The sequence below is a fragment of the Pelmatolapia mariae genome, linkage group LG10_11 (assembly GCF_036321145.2).
Source record: "Pelmatolapia mariae isolate MD_Pm_ZW linkage group LG10_11, Pm_UMD_F_2, whole genome shotgun sequence".
Lineage (NCBI taxonomy): Eukaryota > Metazoa > Chordata > Actinopteri > Cichliformes > Cichlidae > Pelmatolapia > Pelmatolapia mariae.
In genome coordinates this window covers 63346739-63366654 of record NC_086236.1, presented here as the reverse complement: position 1 = coordinate 63366654, position 19916 = coordinate 63346739, and the positions used below count along the sequence as shown (strand labels likewise).

General features: G+C 38.8%; 3 protein-coding genes across 3 annotated transcripts; 2 read left to right on the top strand and 1 right to left on the bottom strand.

Moving 5' to 3' along the window:
- Positions 1 to 871: 871 nt before the first annotated feature.
- Positions 872 to 11930, top strand: gnl2 (G protein nucleolar 2). Its single transcript, XM_063488035.1, has 16 exons — positions 872 to 1055; positions 1685 to 1769; positions 1904 to 1998; positions 2203 to 2342; positions 5152 to 5336; positions 5439 to 5505; positions 5586 to 5744; positions 5843 to 5956; positions 7578 to 7706; positions 8366 to 8470; positions 8926 to 9084; positions 9892 to 9999; positions 10093 to 10574; positions 10948 to 11030; positions 11265 to 11344; positions 11504 to 11930. Exons 1-16 carry the CDS (start codon positions 992 to 994, stop codon positions 11645 to 11647), a joined length of 2199 nt encoding a protein of 732 aa, XP_063344105.1. The 5' UTR covers positions 872 to 991; the 3' UTR covers positions 11648 to 11930.
- A 143-nt stretch (positions 11931 to 12073) lies between these two features.
- On the bottom strand, positions 12074 to 13631 carry dnali1 (dynein, axonemal, light intermediate chain 1). Its single transcript, XM_063488036.1, has 6 exons — positions 13551 to 13631; positions 13138 to 13274; positions 12900 to 13069; positions 12620 to 12798; positions 12196 to 12360; positions 12074 to 12109 (listed from the first exon to the last, which is right to left on the bottom strand). Exons 1-6 carry the CDS (start codon positions 13629 to 13631, stop codon positions 12074 to 12076), a joined length of 768 nt encoding a protein of 255 aa, XP_063344106.1.
- Positions 13632 to 14154: 523 nt separating this feature from the next.
- Positions 14155 to 16807, top strand: snip1 (Smad nuclear interacting protein). The gene is made up of 4 exons (XM_063486366.1): positions 14155 to 14457; positions 14659 to 14785; positions 15140 to 15681; positions 15874 to 16807. The coding sequence occupies exons 1-4, from the start codon at positions 14249 to 14251 to the stop codon at positions 16124 to 16126; spliced, it is 1131 nt and encodes a 376-aa protein (XP_063342436.1). The 5' UTR covers positions 14155 to 14248; the 3' UTR covers positions 16127 to 16807.
- Positions 16808 to 19916: the final 3109 nt, after the last annotated feature.

Genomic DNA, 19916 nt, shown 5'->3' with positions numbered 1-19916 from the left:
CTGGCTACTGTGGTCTCCATTAATCAGCTTTGTCATTATTCTGGGATCCTTGGTAGCTTTTTGTAACATGCTGTCTGTGCAGATCTTGCAAAGAGCTGAAGTTTTTCTAGCAATATAAAGCAGAATTTATGGTAGAGCAGAGAGAGTGCATTCGCTGTCTGCTCTCCGTATGCATGCAGTGAGCTCTGTTGTCAGATGGAGACAGTGTGCAAAGTATGTGACCAGTCTATGGGCCAATCTTGCTGGAGTTATTACTGGTCCATGAGCACTGAAAACAATGAAAAGTGTCCCTGCAACCATTGTCTGTGTTTTTCATGATTTAATTTTTGATCTTTGAAGTTTTTTTCTTTTTTGTGTGTGTGGTTCTCAACCAATCAACATTGGGCAGTCGAACACCTGCCCTCTCCCAACAAACTATGATAAATCCCGCTTAATGCGGCTGCTTCTGCCCTGGGTGCAGTTTGCGCTTTACCATTGCGCTCTTGTCCTTTTATGCAGTAAAAATAAAAGTAATATCTAAATGTCTCTCTGCAGATCTCACTACCGTTTTTCCTCCTCTAGGGACTGAAATCAAGTTGATTGTAGCACAGGAGCGCAAAAAGAAAAAAAAAGCACATGTGTTTGATGTGGGGCTTTTTTCTTTCTATCCACCCAGCCTGCAGATAACTTAAGAAACTTCAATGTACTTCAACAGACGCCCTCTGCAGGTAGACAGTTAGTAGCTGTCCACGGACTGACAACGCGTTACCGCCGCAGAACCATAATTTCCCTTTAAGGGAAGAGGCTTTACTTACAGCCTAAGTACGCACGCAGGAGCTTTCTGATTGGTTCTCGCCTCCGTCGCTCTATTGATGATGTCCTTCCTGTTCACCCTAAGAACACGTGTAGGGTGTACATTTTCTAGCTGAGGGGAATAACGGCAACAAAACATCGCCGTTCAGACACCTTCGTATTTTTTTCTGTGGAAGGCTTTACCGACTAAGAGGGCAACATGGTGAAGACACGGTACAAGGGGAAGAGCTCAATAAACCCCTCGACATCCAGCAGCAACCCCGGTGAGCTAACTCTCCCATTAGCCAAACTGCTTGTTTACAGCTAATGCTAATTGTTGCTAGTCATTGTCAGAGAAAGTCATTTTTGCGTTATTTTAGATAATAATAGCGTTGCGTATCAAAATAAGACTTCACAGCGGTGTGATGAATCTAAAACTTAACTTACACTGTTGCGTACACTGTAGGAAGATATATCCTTTTAAGTTTTGTCGTGTCAGACACCTGTTTTATGAAAGTTAAACATATTTACGGTAAAATCTGAGCTACAATCTTGGGGTGGAAAATGATGCTCCTTTAAAAATGAACGTGTATTGTGTGTCTGGTTAGTAGTCATAACTAGCAATGCAGTATATCTTGATAGGAATTATACAGTTACGTGTTTGTATAAGCTGTTAACAGCACTATACCGGCATCTTACACTGAAACCCAGTCATTTGTTCAGCACATTTAAAACCGTTTAAGGTAATAAAACATGAATGTTGTTGCAAGGTCCTTTAAAAAAAATCAGAGGCCTTAGTTGATTATAAATATGGTATTTCCCTAGTAATAAATTGACTAACCAGTAAGTGCATTGTAATAGCATGTGGGTTTCGTTAATGAGCCATTAAAGTAAACATAAATTTATTCAACAGATCGAACCAAAGGTGCTGGTGGAAACAACATGAGGGACCGAGCCACTATCAAGCGCCTGAATATGTACAGACAAAAACAAAGATGGTAAGCAAATATTTTTATTTTTATTTTATTTTTTATTTTTCTTTTATTTTTCTTTTCTATTTTATTGATATAGTTTACTGTTACAATGTAACGTAAGTGATATGTTGAGAATTAAAGAGATCTTTTGTCCACAGTAATAGCCGTGGAAAAGTCGTCAAACCTTTACAGTACCAGTCCACAGTAGCTCCGGGAACTGTTGCCAGAGTTGAACCTAACATCAAATGGTTTGGTGAGAAATGTCTTTACTGTTGTGTATGTTATAGTGTATACTGTAAATGTAATTAAATTGGAGGTAATACCATTTGCTCATATGTTGCTCTTGTTTGAAATATTGTCAGTTGAATTTGTAAAAAAAAATGTTCACTACAATAATACCTTATCATTTTTTTTCTTATAATATGACTATCCCATATTTCTATACTCTATATTTAAGCAAATACCCGTGTGATCAAGCAGTCATCCCTCCAGAAATTCCAGGAGGAGATGGAGGCAGTAAAGAAGGATCCATATCGTGTGGTGATGAGACAAAGCAAATTGCCTATGTCCCTTTTGCACGATAGAGTCAAAGCCCATGTGAGTATAAAGGCTTTAAAGCTTTTTCTTTAAAAGAAAACATTTTCATTGTTTGTTTGTTTTTATTTGCTGTTCTTATAGTGCACCAGTTCATTTTAGCGAGGCTCTCAAGAAGGAATGGGACTTTGTAAGATTTTTATTATATATGTATTGTTATGAACAGTCACCACCAACACACTGAAATTAAAATTAAGCAGTTGAGATGTGTTTGAAGTGCAGAGGTGACGTTTTAATTCAAGGAGTTTAACAAAAAATATTGAATTCGTTGTTTAGGAATTACAGGTATTTTTATCCATAGTCTTCCATTTTCAGAGGCTCAGAAAAAAGAAATAATAATAACTGGATGTGAAACGCTGTCAGGTACTGTCAGGTGTAGACCTAACTGTATAATCCAAATGCAAACCTTGGGATCTAAACATGATAACAAAATAATAGCAAAACAACAAATTGTGTCAACAAGGGTAAAAAACAAAAACAAGAGATTTAAAAGAGGACACACAGTTTGCCTGCCTGAGATGGCTAGCCATGGCGTCACTGGGCGTCGGGATCCAGACAACAAAGACTGCAATAAGAAAACACAAGTAAGCCTTCCAGGATCTCTAACAGCAGCTCATGGGGAGTTAGCTGGTTCCAGCTATCGTCTGGAGACGAGTCTTTATCGGCTACCTCAGAATTTTAATAAAGGTCAGCAAGGATTGATGTAATATGTCACTTTTCCAAGTATGTGTTAATAGCCTGGCAAAATAAAGTGCATTGCATTGATAAAAATATAATGGCAGCATTTATTAAGCTTGCTTTCTCAGAGTTGTACAGGCAACTTCTTAATTGCCCCTTGGGGATAAATAAAGTCTTCTGATTCTGATTCTGAAACTGCAGGTGCCAGGGAGTGTACTTCATCTGACACTGCTTTCTAGTTCAGTATGGATGGAGTGTACATGAAAGTCGGCACAGAGCATGTGACAAAATTAATGTTTAAAGAACAAGGGCGCAGAAGAAAGGAATAACTTGATATTAGATAGCTGTCTCTGCAAGTAAGGCTGTTTGGTCAGCTGAGAATGCAAGGAGTCTAAAAATAACTTAGATGTTGCATTATTTCAAACATTAATAAGCAACGCACCCTCAATACAAGAGAAACTAATAATGTGGTTCGTGTTGAGGCTAAAAGGATAAGTTTCCTTGGATTTGAAGTAATTCAGCTGCAGGGTATTTTGGGGTATCCTATTTTTATTTTAGCGAAGCACGCAGACATCAAAGGTAAAGGGCTACATGTGGGGGGAAAAAATCAACCGAAACTGCTCTAGCAAACACACTTCTTCACATTACTTTGTAAGATGTTGTGGTCTGGTGTATCTTCTGATACAGTAGCTGAGCTCAGTTCAAGGAAAACTGAAATTGCAGCCAACCCAAGCCTGAGAATCGTGACTGGGGCAGTCGTAGTGATGCATAGTAAAAATGGGATTTAACATTTTCCCCCCAAAAAATAAAAGATTATGTTATTAATAAAATAAAGTATTTGATTTAAAGTGTTCTGTAAGCTTAAATATAAATAGCTCTTTGCACATGGGTCTAAATTTGCTTACGACAGTGGGATCAAGAGGTTGATTCTTTTAAAGGGGTTAACAAGTGGCATGTTTAAAATTTGAGTAGGAAATAACCAGTAAGTGGAATGCGTTTAATAATGACTAAAGTAAGTAATGCAGATAAAGATCATAGCTATTTTTGTCTGTGTGAGTAAACTCTTTCTTGAGGCTTCATGAGGTGAGACGAATAAGAGGACTCACTTTAATCCTCATACAATTTTTCCTCTGCCCTACTGTGAACCTGAATGTACTGGCTTACACTAGGCATGAGAGAGCTGCCTTCATCCAGACTTTGATTTTTTTTCCCCTTCAACATAACCAACACAGTTCTAAATAAAATCCAGTTCTTGTTCTTGTGCCATGTGCTATAGTCCCTCATGAAGTTGAGGCATTTCTTAGAGTGTGAAAGAATTCAAAATAATCTCTTAATTCATCACCCGGTTACCAGAAGAGGACCTTTTCTTATTTTTATTCATATTACAATTATGTAACTACATGGCATAGAAGTGCTAGTAAAGTAAAAAAGTGCTCTGTAATCTTAATGTATGATCACTGAATGACCAGTGGAATGATATTGCTCCAAAAGGCAGACAAATTAAGCAAGAGCCAGTGGTTCAGTCAGAAAAATGTGTTTTCAAACAACCAGAGTGCTTTGTAGGACCTCTTGGCAGATAGTTGAGGTGACCTGAGGCTGTAAACAGTGTTGTTTCTGACTAACCTGCTCCTCCACCCCTCATGGCAGTTTTGCAATAGAGGTATGGCGTGTGTTTTAAGATCGCTGGAACACTTAATCAGCACTGGCATAGTCTTTGCTGTTTCACTGGCTTTGTCGTTGCATATTTGGGTGTTCTGTTTAATATATTCATTTATTGTGTGTTTCCGACTGAAACTCTTGGAGAGCTGTTTGTGACTGTATCAAAAACTGTGTTTTAACATTGAAAAAAAAGATCTTTATGGTTCCTCTCTGCTTAAATACAGCATGGTAATGTTAAATTTAAGTGGATTTTGCTTTTGCAGTCCAGCTTCAACATCTGGATCCTTTAAGTGTGTTGTTCATGCTGGAAAGAACAAAGTCCAAACTTAATAAAACCACATTGATAATTCTATCTGATTTTGTAAACAAATAATATAAGGTCCTGCTGTAAGTATATTACTGGCAGAGCTATTCACTGTTAATATAAAAACTTTTTTTTTTAATCACAAAATGTTCTATCTTTCTATAATTGCAGAACTCTAAGGTTCACATTCTAGACACGGAGGGTTTTGAGAACACTTTTGGACCTAAGGCTCAAAGGAAGAGGCCCAGTCTCGTTGTGGGCGATGTCAAGGACCTTGTAGAGCAAGCTGAGGCCTCAGCCCTAAGTTATAATGCAGAAAATGACAAAGACCTGGTTACTGAGGACACAGGGGTCCGGTAAGAATTTTCTTTTTGTTTCTTTGTTTGTTTGTTTTTAAATGCATTTTTTTCACATTTAAAGTGCTGTTAAATCCCTGCTATTTTTTTAATTTACTAAAGGTCGGAAGCACGTGAGGAGATTTTCAAAAAGGGTCAGTCCAAGAGAATCTGGGGAGAACTTTACAAGGTATCGTCTCCATCTTGTGTAGTATGTTAGTGCAGCAAAGTGTTGTGTGGTCATTCTCGAGTCCTCTTTTATTTTTACAGGTGATTGACTCATCTGATGTCATCATCCAAGTGCTGGATGCCCGAGATCCTATGGGAACACGGTCTAAGAGCATTGAAACGTATCTAAAGAAAGAGAAATCCTGGAAACATCTGATCTTTGTTCTAAACAAGTGTGACCTTGTGCCCACCTGGGTCACGGTAAGATATTTACAGCACACCCCTCTGGTTTCCTGTATGACTGGTTGTAGTTGCCTTTTCTTAGTATTAAACTTGGTCTCTGCTCATTGTTAAACCAGAAACGTTGGGTAGCTGTTCTGTCTCAAGAATATCCCACTTTGGCTTTCCATGCCAGCCTCACAAACTCATTTGGTAAGGGCTCTCTCATCCAGCTGCTCAGGCAGTTTGGCAAGGTAAGCAAATGCTTTTTGTTCGAAATGCAAAAACTTTCACCAATAAAATATTTGAGTTGTTTTATTATATAGAGTTTTAAAAAATACATTTATCATCATGTTGTTGTGCAAGATAATAGATTTGTCAGTTGGTAGTAATTTGTAACAACTTAATGTGTATATAGCTGTGAACAGAATATCTGATGCTTAATTAGGTTAGCTGGGACACTGTAGGCATTTAATGAGCAGTATTTAATGTGTTAATGTTAGAGTCACAAACATTGGAATAAACATATCTGTGTGATGACAAGCTACATTGGTTTGTCAATTGTGCATTATTGTTGTTTTGCATCATACTTCCTTTAGATTTTTAAACACTTTACTAAACTGTAAAATATGCTTTTAGGTCTTTAAGTAGTTTACATTGACACAATATATTAATTTAGCTGCAGTAAACCACAACAGTGGAGTTTCAATCAAGCTGTAACTGAAGATTGACAGGCTGTCTGCTTTAAATCAAGGGGTTTACCAAAAGTATTGCATTAACTTTTTATAAATCACATCCATATACAGTCCCCCATTTTCAGAGGCTCAAATGTAATTGGATAATCCACTGAAAGGTAGTTTCATGGTTAGGTGAGTCCCGTTCCCTTGTTATTCCATGACAAATTAAACATAACTTATTCGGATCATTTACAACAAGGTACAAACCACTGGTTACAAACAGTAGGGCAGGTTAGACCATATCAGAGGACATGTGAAAGAGTCTCCACAGTTCTGGAAAACAAATCACTGAAAACCGAGATGAACTTTTATCAGAGTAATGGATAGAGAAAAGTATAGAGAAGGAGAGAAACAGCTCATGAGCTGATTACACACATTATATTTCAAACATAGTTGAAGCAATGTCATAACATGGACATGTATGGCTGCCAGTGGACATAGACCACTTGTGTTTACTGATGATGTGACTGCTGATATAAGTAGCAAAATGAATTTGCACTTCACTGCTCAAATGGATAATGACCCAAAACATACTGCAAAAGAAACCCAAGAGATTCTCAAGGCAAATAAATGAAATATTCTTCACTGGCCAAGACAGTCACCTGATCTCAACCCACCATGAACATGCTTTTGAGTTACAGAAGACAAAACTGAAGCTGTTTTTCAAAAGAGGGCAGCAGCTGAAGACAGCTGCAGTAAAGTCCTGGTACACCATGTGAAAGAAGGACATGCAGCATCTGGTGGTGCCCATTAGTTCTAGACTTCAGGCTGTCTTTCTGATGTTACTTTTCAGCTTCTGAAAATGGGGAACTGTGTATAAAAATGGCAGTAATTCCTGAACATTTAACTCAGTGCATTTTTGTTAAACCACTTGAATTAAAGCTGAAATTCTGCATTTCAAGCACATTTTTTTTTATCCACTGTGGTGGTCTACAGAGGCTAAACTACAAAGAATGCTTCATTGTCCCAAAACTGTGCTGTGTTCCACACAGTTACAACCATAACATTAGATTATGTATTGCCCTGACTGCCCTGGCAGCATACTTGAGAAAAGAAGCTTGAAAGAGACAACAGAGGAATTACATCCCTTAAAAGAGGACAGACAGAGACTTCCTGACTTTATTTTTCCCTCACGCAGCTCCACACAGACAAGAAACAAATAAGTGTGGGTTTCATCGGATATCCGAATGTTGGAAAAAGCTCGATCATCAACACTCTGAGGTCAAAGAAGGTTTGCAATGTTGCACCCCTCGCTGGAGAAACGAAGGTAAAATCAATGTATCATATTAACTATACAGTAGTTAGGTTCACATGATTATATTTTAGGTTTAGTCAAAGTCCCGTTGCTGCTTAATGGAGTCATTGTTGATGGCTTCAGTAACAGAAGCAGTCTACCCTCTGTTTTTAAAAATATAACTGAAAAACTAAGCGGAGAGTAAAAGAGTAAAAACAACCATTTTTTATCCTTCATTTCCTCTCTCTTCATCTGTTTATCCTTTTTGGAAACAAATGAAGGGTTGAAACCTTGGCGTACAAAGACCGGTCAAGGGGAAAGTCAGGGAAAAATAGCTTTACCTTTAGAGCCAAAATTGTAAGCTTGGACTATAACCGAGCAGAGATTTTTCTGCACACCTATCCAGTGACTCTCATAGGCCTGTGGCCAGCAGTGCTTTATTTCCCACCTTGTGTTTTATTCTCAGCACATACTCAGCAATTATGAAAGCCAAACAAGGTTATGATCCGTAGCACTTTCATAGATCACGTACATTTTGCTTTCCCACTTATAATTCTTTCAGCAGTTTTTCCTTGTTTTAAAATTTTATATCAAATGATACCAACAAGGTGAAATGTGTTTCTCATCGTTTGTGAAACTGAATTTCGAGGACCACACATACAGCGTTAATCTTTTTCTCTCTTTTGTTTAAGGTGTGGCAGTACATCACTTTGATGAGGCGCATCTTCCTCATTGACTGCCCTGGTGTTGTCTACCCTTCAGAAGACAGTGAATCTGATATTGTTTTGAAAGGAGTAGTAAGTCTGTTTTTTAAAGTTTATTCCAATTGATTTTTTTAAATTAATTAATTTGATTGAGTTTTTTTAATGTCTGCCACTGCAGTATAATAAGAAGGGTGAATTTATTTGGACTTCCCATAAAACTGGGAAAAACAATAGCATCTGAAAATCTAAGCACAGATCCGAGAAATGGTGTCCTGGTAACTTCGTATATTCCACCGAACTGTTAATGTTGTATTTTTAACAGTCCCGAGGATTCGGAGAATAATGAACTGAGACTTTAAAGTGGTTTGGGCTTCATAATACTAATACCCAACTGTTTTTAAAAATGTCTTTATCTGCTCTATTTCTGATCCTCGGGATCTTTGTTGGGCATCCGAGGTTCAGCATTTCACCCTTACAGTCAGCGTAACTGAAAGGTTGCAGGTTCACGTCTTAAAGTACTCATCTTTTTCTTTCCCCTTTTTGCAAAGGTTCAAGTGGAAAAGATCAAGAACCCAGAGGAGCACATCGGTGCAGTACTGGAGCGGGCCAAACCAGAATACATTCAGAAGACCTACCGCATCCCTACTTGGAACTGTGCTGATGACTTTCTTGAGAAACTGGCGTTTCGCACAGGGAAACTTTTGAAGGTTCATTTTCTTATTTAGAGGCTATACTTGAAAACTGCTTTGTATATTTTTCCAAACATTTGCTTTATAAGTTCTTATGATATAAAAAATATATAATTTTATAGCTACAACGGAGCATTTTAACTCATTGTATGTGTAAGAGGTAATGGTAAAGGTTTATTTTTCAGCTTGGGTATTTATTGTGCTGTCTTTCTAGAAACAAGTGTTTTAATGCCTCTGTGTAGTTTTGTGGGGAAGTTAATGACTGCTGACTTTGCTGCAAAAACAGGTTTTACAAACATTTTTCCCCTTAAAGTTGTGTTCCTACCAACTTCATTGCTGCACATTTCTCCCATGTATTTGAATTTAGGACTCTCCTTGAGCCTTATTTCTCTCTAAAAATGCTGTACTGTCTTGACATTTTCTCTGAAATATGGCGTAGGCAGAAATCTAGAGAAGGCAGGACTGAAACATAAACAGCCCTCCCCCCCAGAAGAGCTTGGGTCTTATGTATGTGATGTGTATGCATTTAAAAAAAAGTTACATTCACTTCATTCTCCACATAGGACACGATGAGCTCTTATTTACCAGATGGAAACTCTGCTTAACTGATTGTGCCGCCAAACTTTCTTTCTGCTTGGACTCTCTCCTTTCACTGCCAAATGTTTAAGTCTGAAAATAGAGTCCAGAAGAGCTGCAGGGCTACAGCTGCCTCTGAAACACTAGATATATATATATTTTTAAATGTATTTATTTATTGCTGCCTACTTCAGCTTTAAATCACTAAGTCTTAAGTTGTCTTAGCAATCTCTTCTTGTTTTTGTACAGGGCGGTGAGCCAGATCTCGCCACAGTCTCTAAAATGGTATTGAATGACTGGCAGAGAGGACGTATCCCCTTCTTTGTGAAACCCCCTGGACCTGAAGGAGATCAAGAGGTAAGATTACACTGAATTTCTCTCTAGGGCTTTTTAAGTGCACCAAACTGTGCCCTCAGTGTAAACCTGTTTTTATTGCTGTGTTTTCGCTAGGATGAGAAGCCACTGCCAGTTGCAGGACCGTCGGAGGTAGTAGAGCATGTGCAGAAGGAACAACCAGACAATCCGGACGCCATCTCAGAGGAACGTGAGGAAGAACAGCAGAGACAGAAGGAACAGGTCCAGAAGATTCTGGCTAATGTCCGACAAAACTTTGGCAAAATCAGTGTGGCTCCAGAGTTCAGCGAGGAAGACTTAGTTCCCGTGGACATGCCTGATCTGGACATGTCAGATTTTTCTGGCTCTGATGGTGAGGAAGATGAGGGCACAGAGGAAAACGAAGGCAAAGAGGAAGATGCGACCAGCGTTGAACCAGCTGATGAAGTGACTGACATCTCTGAGCCCACAACCTCTCAGACTGAAAAGACAAACGGCAGCAAGAGTTCACGGGAGGTCATACGTGAGCTGGATGTGAAAATCGCCAAGTACAAGCAGTTTCTGGACCGAGCCAAATCCAATCGCTTCTCTGCAATCCGGTTAGTCTGCTCAAGCCCTAACCTCACTCGCATATTTTCTTTGTCTTGTGTACTGCCACCATTGTGTTTCGTCCAGTAACGTAATGTGAAGTTGTCAGACATAGAGATGCCACGCATTTTAGGTGGTCCGTGCTAACCAGCCTTTAAGCCGCTGATGACTAGCAGTGATCATTTTGATGCCATAACGTTTGTGTCTTTTGTGTTCTTTAATGCTTGTGTTGAATTTCAGCACACACTGAAGAACAAAGTCAAGTAACCGTTGTATAGTTAATCTGAGCCTAATTTAATTACTGTTCATTTCAGCTGACCCCAACTGGGATAAACTGTTTGCCTTGTTTTGTAATGATTTACTTTTTTCCATTTCTTTGGACAGGATACCTAAGGCGCTTTCTGACAAAGTGTTCACAGACATCAAGACTAAACAGTCAGCAGCGACTAAGCAAGCACAGAAGAAAGGTAGTCAGTCAGCTTGTTTGTTATGACTTTGTATGGTTCTGGATGTAAAAATAATTTGGGAAAGTCTTTATCAGATGTGGTTAAGGTCCAATAAACCTTCTGCAGTTCCAACAGAATAATCAATTACTGATATTTATCAACTTGATATTTTGTACAAACTTTATATTTGAATGGGTACGTCAAGTTAACATTCAGGCAGTGACATCAGATCTGTTCATCTTTCTTTGAATTCAGCTCCAAACCAGAGGGGTAAGAAGAGGAAAGCCGAGGAGGGTGAGGACCTGGCCCAGCCGAACAGACTCACGTCTAAACAGGTATGCAGTGTTTGTTCTCTCTGATGTCAAACAGGCCAGATTTCTCTGGTGAATGTTCTTCTTACTGATGTAACATTGGAAATGAAAAGCTCTGTTCTTTTTTAGAAGAAGATTTCACTTTTTTTCCCTCTTCTATTTCTCTTTTATCTTTCTCTACAGAGAAGAGCAATGGATCGTGCTCAGAGGACGAAGAAAGTTGGCGTACGTTATTATGAAACTCACAATGTGAAGAACAAGAACAAGAACAAAAAAATCCCAGCATCAGGCACAGAAGGTCAAAATACCAAGAAATCGAAGCACTAGACTGGAGTTGAATAAAATAAAATAAAACACACATGTAAGAAATCTGTATCTAAATTAGCCTGGAGCTATTTTTATTGGAAAAAAAAAAGGTTGGCAGAAGGTGGAAGACTAAGGTGGTCTTAATCGACTTGATGCCTTATCTTCATGACTGTTGTAACTTTGGCCCCTCAGTGCAGAACTGTATTTGAATGACATTTCATTCATCTTTACAAGTGTACTGCTCTCTTGACGTTCAAGAGCAATGTGCAGTAGTTGTTTGAAGTGTACTTGTTATGCCAGAACAATAAAACATTTGTAAATTACGCTAAGTTTTGACTTTAATGTATCATTAAGCAATAAGATGAATTACAAATGAATACAATCTTGTACAAGTTTTACAAAAACTAAACTAAACAAAAACTAAGTTTTTGTTTTGTTTTGTTTTTTTTACTTCTTTGGTGTAATTATCTCTTCTAGTTGAGTCTGAAAAGAAAAAAGGGGTGGTTAAGAAATCTTTAGACAACACAATCGACAAGAATTATTCTCTGATATGTAATTAAAAAAGTCACCTTAAGCTGTTGGTTGGTTCTCTTTAAGAACTGGATCTCCTCATCGTGCCTCTTTTCTTCCAGCTGTCGCTTTTCAGCTTCTGTCTTCTCAACTGTTTCACATTTAGCCTTCTCTTCATTCAGCGCCTTCTTCAGTTCTTGTTTCTCGTTTTCTAGCTCCAAAATCTGCCCGTATAACAAAGCATACTTGTGAGTTTGTTATTGATGCAGGGTCAATCCTGTAAAAAGCACTGCAGCCACTGTCATTGTACAGTAACTGTAAAATAGAGAAATGGTGCTCTCTGCTGGACTCCTAGCTAAATGACAGCTGATCTACATGAGTGGCGAAGTAAATTTCCCAGCATCTATGAATTGCCTAGTATTGAAATGTATATATATTTTGTGACCCTGTATTTGTAACTCATAAGGAACCTGATATCCTTACTCTGTTTTTCATATCAGCTTTGCCCTTCTTAGCCTGCAGTGCCTTTCTCATGCCGTAAGCTATGCTGCTTTCATACACGGTCTGGTAGGCAGCAATGGTCATCTGAATCTCATCTCTGACCCGCCACAATAGCATACCCCTCTCAGCGCAGTTGATTGTTACCTGTCTGATTAATTCATCTCAAAAGAAAAAGAATGACAAGAAAACTTATGTGATTAATTGTATTTATGTGTATTGATTCTACCTTCTATAATCAGCAACATCTCAGCTTCTTCCTTACCAAAACACTGGGAATAGAGCTCCCTGCGGACAGGGCAGATTCCTGTTTCTCTGGCCTGTCTTTGCTGCAGTTTTGTGTCTAGGAGTTCCTCTAGGTGCAACACATCTGCTCTTGTACAAGGTGTACTGGATACTTTCTGCACCCACAGTTGGTTTCCCTCCATCCACTCCCTGTAAGAGGAAAATTTGAAAAGTTCTGAACTTGCTGAAGAACAAGCTATGGATAGGAAAAACTGTACCTGGGTGGGAGGATTAAATTGAGGATCTCCTCATTTTCCTGCTTAGTAGCCTCAGTAGACGCTGATTTTGGTTTAGGAGGTGGTGGAACAGGTGTAGAGTCAATGGGCTGCTGAGGGCTTACTTTCAAAGGGCGTCCCTGTAGTGACAGATGTTTCATAAACTATCAGACAAACATTTTATTACCCTGATTTGATTTTTAAATGACTGATACATTTTCGTAAATCTATTATAAAATACACCTTACAGAACCGCCTTATAACTGTGTATGCATGCAAATATATTGGTGGACGTAAGTATAATTGCATTAAGCTTTAATCAGACTCTCGGGACTTTGGATAGCATAACTTTTATATTAATCTCAAATCTATCCCTGAGACTTGTGCCATAAACACGGCTGGCTCGATAAACTCACCTTTGGTGATTTTCTGTCTGTGCTTTTGTTGACCAGAACTGGATTGTCGTATTTCAGCAGCGTGTCAGCTGGAGGAATCATTGTCGTTTACAATAGAGGGATAGAATAAACTTATACGGTAAAACTGGAAACTTCTTGGTCTATCCTTTAGTTACAGAAAGTTCACGATCATTGTTTGGGTTGTCCTGGCAACAACGTCCGTTACGTTTTAATGTGTGCGAGCGGAATCAGCGCTTAGCTCCAGCGAGTAAAGGCTAGTGACACTTTAAAAAAAATCCCTTTGAGATAAATACATTTTTATCAGAATTTTTTAAAAAAAAAATCTATTTAAAAGAGCCAAGTGGGATGTTTGGGTTTTTTTTACTTTTACCACCTTGTGTAACTTTTACTTTTATTATGCCTTTTTTGTTTGTTTTGTGTTTACAGGCTGCATCAAGTAAAAGTAATGTGTGTTAAACGAATATGTAAATAATGAAAGAATGTTCCAGCTTTTTCAATACACTAAATATTTAGGCTGTACAGGAAATAAACTGGCCGGCTTCTCATGTCGGAACCAACGTGAAACATGAACACACGCGGAGCTTAATTCTCGGTGAACCTCGGGAAGCGGAAGTGCGTGATCTCGGCGTAACGGGCGAAGTTTGTTACATGCCGAGGCTTTTGTTTTTTTGTACATACAGTGGTGTGGTTGAAAATGTATGCTTTTTAGGTTATACAACGGTCGATTTGAGAGAATTATTTTAAGCATGGCCAAAGAGAAGCGACACAGGAGAAGAGAAAGTCCGGAGCGTGAAGCCGAAGTAAAGATAAAGCAGGAGAAACTGAGCCCTGCTAGGCCACAGAGATCACGCCGCTCCAGGTCGAGATCCCCCGGCAACTCCAGTCCACAGAGAGGAGGAACGAGTCGGTGTGTGCGCTAAAGTTATCATACCACCTTAATTTTGCCACATGTGTCATATTGATCAACTTGACAACCGTGACAGACTCAGTTTTTTCGAGTATATCGCTGTAGTACTTACTTGGGCTAGCTACAGCCACTAGTTGCATCTCAACGGTGGGAAATGTCGTGTGAACGGTCGCTTAATACTCTCTTGTGTTCTTCATTTAGGTCACCTGCAAGGACGAGGGACCGTTCACCAGGTAGAAGGGAAACCTCTCCCGCCAGAAGAAGCAGCAGATCTCCGAGAAAAAGGAGAAGCCGTAGTCCTCACCATGGGGATGTCAGAGTAAAGCGGGTGATTAATTTCAAATTATTGGGAAACATTTTGCAATTCAGCAGCACCACTGGAGTGTAAAGTGATCTAGGTGGTATAAAGTACTCATCTGGAATTTACCACACAGAAGCTTGTGTAACCCAAGTGTTAGTCAGATAGTACTAACAGTCTGAGGCAGTCTGTTTTCTGTGTAGAGACCCAACATTGGGCTACAGTTGTCCCATCTTTAATGTTTTTCAGAGGCATCTGGCAGTAATGACAATATATGTCAAACAAACTAGAGCCCACTTTTCCATACTGAAGGGTGATGCAGTATAATATAATTAACTACTCAAAAATGTAACTGTGTAAGTATTCTCTAAATATATGTCACAGGAACGGGATGAGCATAGAGCTAGCGGCGACGAGAGAAGAAGAAGAAATGAGCAACCAGAGGACAGACGGAGTAGGTGGGAATCAGATAGGCCACGGGAGAGAGAGCGCGGTGGGGAGAGGCATAGGGAGCGAAATGCTCTTGCCTCTCAACAAGCTGAACGACAGCAGCAAGATGAGAGACGCAGGGAAAATCGCCAGCGACGTGAAGAAAACCAAGAGCGAGACTTCGGGAGGTCAGAAGAAGAGGGTGATGAGGCAAGCGCTGCTCCTGCTGTGAAAGAGAAGCCAAACTTCGAACTTTCAGGGGCACTCACAGAAGACACAAACACATTTCGGGGAGTGGTGATCAAGTACAACGAGCCGCCTGAGGCTCGGATTCCGAAGCGCCGATGGCGACTGTACCCTTTCAAGAATGATGAGGCTCTTCCAGTCATGTACATTCACAGACAGAGTGCCTATTTGTTGGGGCGACAGAGAAGAATTGCTGATATCCCGATTGATCACCCATCCTGCTCCAAGCAACATGCAGTATTCCAGTACAGGTAGGAAGAACAGTCATCAGCAAATTTTTATTTATTTTTTTTTACTCTAGTTTTCTTTTTGATTGAAAAACGTGCTCAATCTGTGGTGATTACTATTTACTATTGTTGTTGTCCAATATGTTGAATGACTCTTTAGCCATGATCCCCATTTGCAAATAGATCATGTCCACCATTCTGTCTTCATTTCTGCAGACTGGTGGAGTTTACGCGGGCTGATGGCACCACGGGCCGGAGGGTAAAGCCTTACATTATTGACCTTGGCTCTGGCAATGGCACTTATCTGAACAACCAGCGTATCGAGCCCCAGCGGTACTATGAACTCAAAGAAAAAGATGTCCTAAAGTTTGGCTTCAGCAGCCGTGAATACGTGCTGCTCCACGAGTTCTCGGACACAAGCGAGGTGGACGCCAAGCAGGAAGAGGAAGACGAGGGCCTTGATGAGTAAATTGTTCCCACGTACTTGATTGCCTAAGTTCATTCAGGTTAGATAATATCATCATCAAAAACAACAACAGGACAAACAACTGTTTCTGCAGGGAATGGAGCAATAAGTTTGAACTGGTAAATGCGGTGAACTGATTTAAATAATGGAACAGGATTTGTTGGTGTATATTGTGTAATTACTGATCTCTTGCTTGAACCTGCCACAGCTGTCTCAAAGAAGACTTTTTCTCAGGTTGTATAATGTCTATGTAATACGTGACGGATCTTACATCTCACAGTGCTCGCATTACATTAAGATGTGCTCAGTGACAGATAAAGATATCTCACCAATCTATAGTTATATATTCTATATTTTTTGCGCCACAGCACTGAGTGCAAAGCATAGCTAATCATCTATGTCCATGCTATATGTGTCAGTGTACATTACATTATTGGAATGTGAACTCTAGATTCATGTTTAAAAAGCATTTTTATTGTCAGAGTAAACATTGCAGTATAAGATGTAAGGATATTTCCTTTTCCTTTTTTTGTCTTTGCTTCGTAGTGCAGGAAAAATTATTAACGCTGTTGTGTTCCCTTGCACTACTGGAATCTGTATGCACCATTCTTATTTTTGCCCATTCATAGAAGTTCATAGTAAATTTTCATTTTTGTACTGTAAATAAATTTTTGAAGAGTTTTATTGGAGCAAACTGGTGTCCGTTTTGTTTCTATCATAAAATGTCCCGTTTTAAGGAGGACAATAGGCACCATAATTATTTAACAAGGGGGCACTATATATCAGAATCAGAATACTTTATTGATCCCTAGGGGAAATTATTTTGGTTACAGTGCTCCAGTACAAGCAGTAACAAAGACAGACAATACAGTAAGTAAGGAATAGCACAATATATACATGCATGTATGTGTCTATATATATATATAATTCACTTATTGATAAATAGCTGAATATGAAACAAGAGCATGTGCAAAAATGGTGTAGCTATTGCAGTATACAGTGTGTTAGAGGAGTTGTAGAGGGAGATGGCCACAGGCAGGAATGATTTCCTGTGTCGTTCAGAGGTGCTTTTTGGTAATCTCAGTCTCTCACCGAACAAGCTCCTGTGACTGACCAGCATGTCGTGGAGTAGGTGGGAGGTATTATTCAACATTGTCTTTATCGTGGACAACATCCGCCTTTCCGACACCACCTTAAGGGAGTCCAGCTCCATCCCCACAACATTACTGGCCTTACGGATCAGTTTATTGAGTCTGTTGGCATTTGCTTATGATATTGTTTATGATAATTTAAGCCTATTAATTACAGTACCCTGCAATAGTCATCATCATCATCATTTATTTATATAGCACTTGAAAAACACACCTGGTAGACCAAAGTGTTGTACAATACAAATATAAATGTAGTAATAAAATAGCAAAAACCAGACATAGCAATAAAATTAATTAAAAAAAAATGTCAGTCACCCACAGAGTTAAAAGCCAGGGAATAAAAATAGGCTTTTAATCTGGACTTAAAAACTGGCACTGATGTAGCTTGTCTAATATGGAGAGGAAGGCTATTTCAAAGCATTGGAGCCGCAACAGAGAACAATCGGTTTCTTCTTAGTTTTAGCCGTGACTTTGGGACTGAAAGCAACAGTTGCTCAGCTGACCGAAGCAAACGAATGGGGACACGAGGCCTCAACAAAGCAGACAAATAAACAGGTGCCAGACCGTTTAGAGATTTAAAAACCAATAAAAGGACTTTAAAACGGATCCTAAATTCAATTGGAAGCCAATGTAGGGAGGCCAAAACTGGAGTGATGTGGTCGAATTTCCTTCTGCCAGTTAAAAATCATGCCGCGGCATTTTGCACTAGTTGCAAGTGTGACAAAGTGACAAAATAAATAGTCTTGAGTATCCCTTCATTTCTTTATATTCTGCTAGGAAAATGGGTGCAACAATTTACTGAAAGACATGCAAAAAAAGTACAGTAAGTAAAGTACAAAAACAGTTTGTACAGTTCTGTACTATTAAAAGTCGATACTTGATAGAACCGCCTTTATTCCTCAGCACAGCAAAATCTCTTGACAAGTTTTTCTTTGTATGTAGTCTGCTTTTTGTTTGTCAACGTTGAGGATCTGGCTCTGGGGAGGCCGATCCATGAGTTTGGGGGGGGGGGGGGGGGGGGGGGGGGGGGGGTTCTGTCTAGGTGTGCTTTTACTGCATTAGCAGTGAGTTTGGCATCATTGTCATGCTTAAAAACAAAGCTGTTGCAAATCTCTCAGGTCCTATGTCAGATGTTTTGGGGATTTTTTTCTTTCTTATTAAGGACATGATTCAGATACTATTCACCTGATGTAAATAGCTCTTTAGGCCTGACACTTTTTTTTTGCCCTATACTTGTCTAGATTCCTGAAAATCAGTCACTCCATATTCTCCCCTTCCAAGGGGCATTCATCTTTTTCCTCTTGTCTCATATGTCTCATATGTTACTGCCTAATCTTAAATCTGTCTTGACTTATCGAATATTGTATCACTAGGACCCATAACCATGCTGTAGTTATGAACCTACAAGCATAAATGTGATAAAGAATGCTTTTGGCTCCAGAATGTTTGGGCTGCCTTTGGAGATGAGCTCTTCTCTGTGGTTTATGTGCGTCAATGTTTTCAAAAACCTGGTTGCCTAATCAGTTTTTTAATGTAATCACCAGTCTTGTTTTTTGTGTGCGTAGAGTTGTTCTGTTTTCATGTTAAAAACTCTTCCAACCCAATTTCAATAGTATTGATAAGGAATGTAGAGGTGAAGTAATGTAGCAATGTATTAAGAAATATCAAACTTTTAGCTAATTATGCAGTCAACATTTGTGTGTTTATTTCCCCTTCTACATATTATTATTATTATTATTATTATTATTGTATCTTTATTTCAGACATATACAGAAAACAATATATACACAAGTACACATACTTGCATTTACAAATACGAATATATATGTAAATACACACACGTATGTGCTCAGATAAAACAAAAAAAAAGAAAACAAATAAAATAAAACAGAGTCTAAATGACATGAAATGACAATTATTAAGTCTGAAATGGAGTAGGAAGAAGTATAACATACTTATTAATCCCTACCCCCTGCTCAACATTCTATTGAATCCCACCATTCATTGTTACCCCTAATTCCCATCATCACTTACCCCACACAATAAACAAGGAGGACATGTATAAACATAGCTACAGTGATAGATATAATTTAGATACAATTTAGCATAGTTATATATACAATGGGTGATCAACTTTATCAGTTTCATATTCTTCCAAAAGTAGTTTTCGAAACATCTTTATGAACTGACTAATGCCTGAACATTGCTGTAGGTCCACAGTAAAACTGTTACCCCACAAATAGTAAGACAAAAGGTTTTAACCTTTGTCCGTGCTTTAAGAGTCTTCAGATTTAATTTTCCCCTCAATTCATAGTCCCCTTCTCTGTCAAAAAACATCCTCTGTACATTTCCTGGTAACATATTGTATCTGGCTTTGTACATAATTTTTGCAGTTTTATATTTTATAAGATCCATAAACTTCAGAATTTTTAATTTCAAGAACATGATGTTAGTGTGGTCTCTAAATCCTGCTTTAGTAATCATCCTGATTGCTTTTTTCTGAATTTTACATAATGGTTGAAGTGAAGTTTTGTATGTATTTCCCCAGATTTCCACACAGTATTCCAAATATGGCAATATAAGTGAACAATAAAGTACCCGGAGTGATTTGGAAGGCAAAAAATGTTTAGCTTTACTCAGTA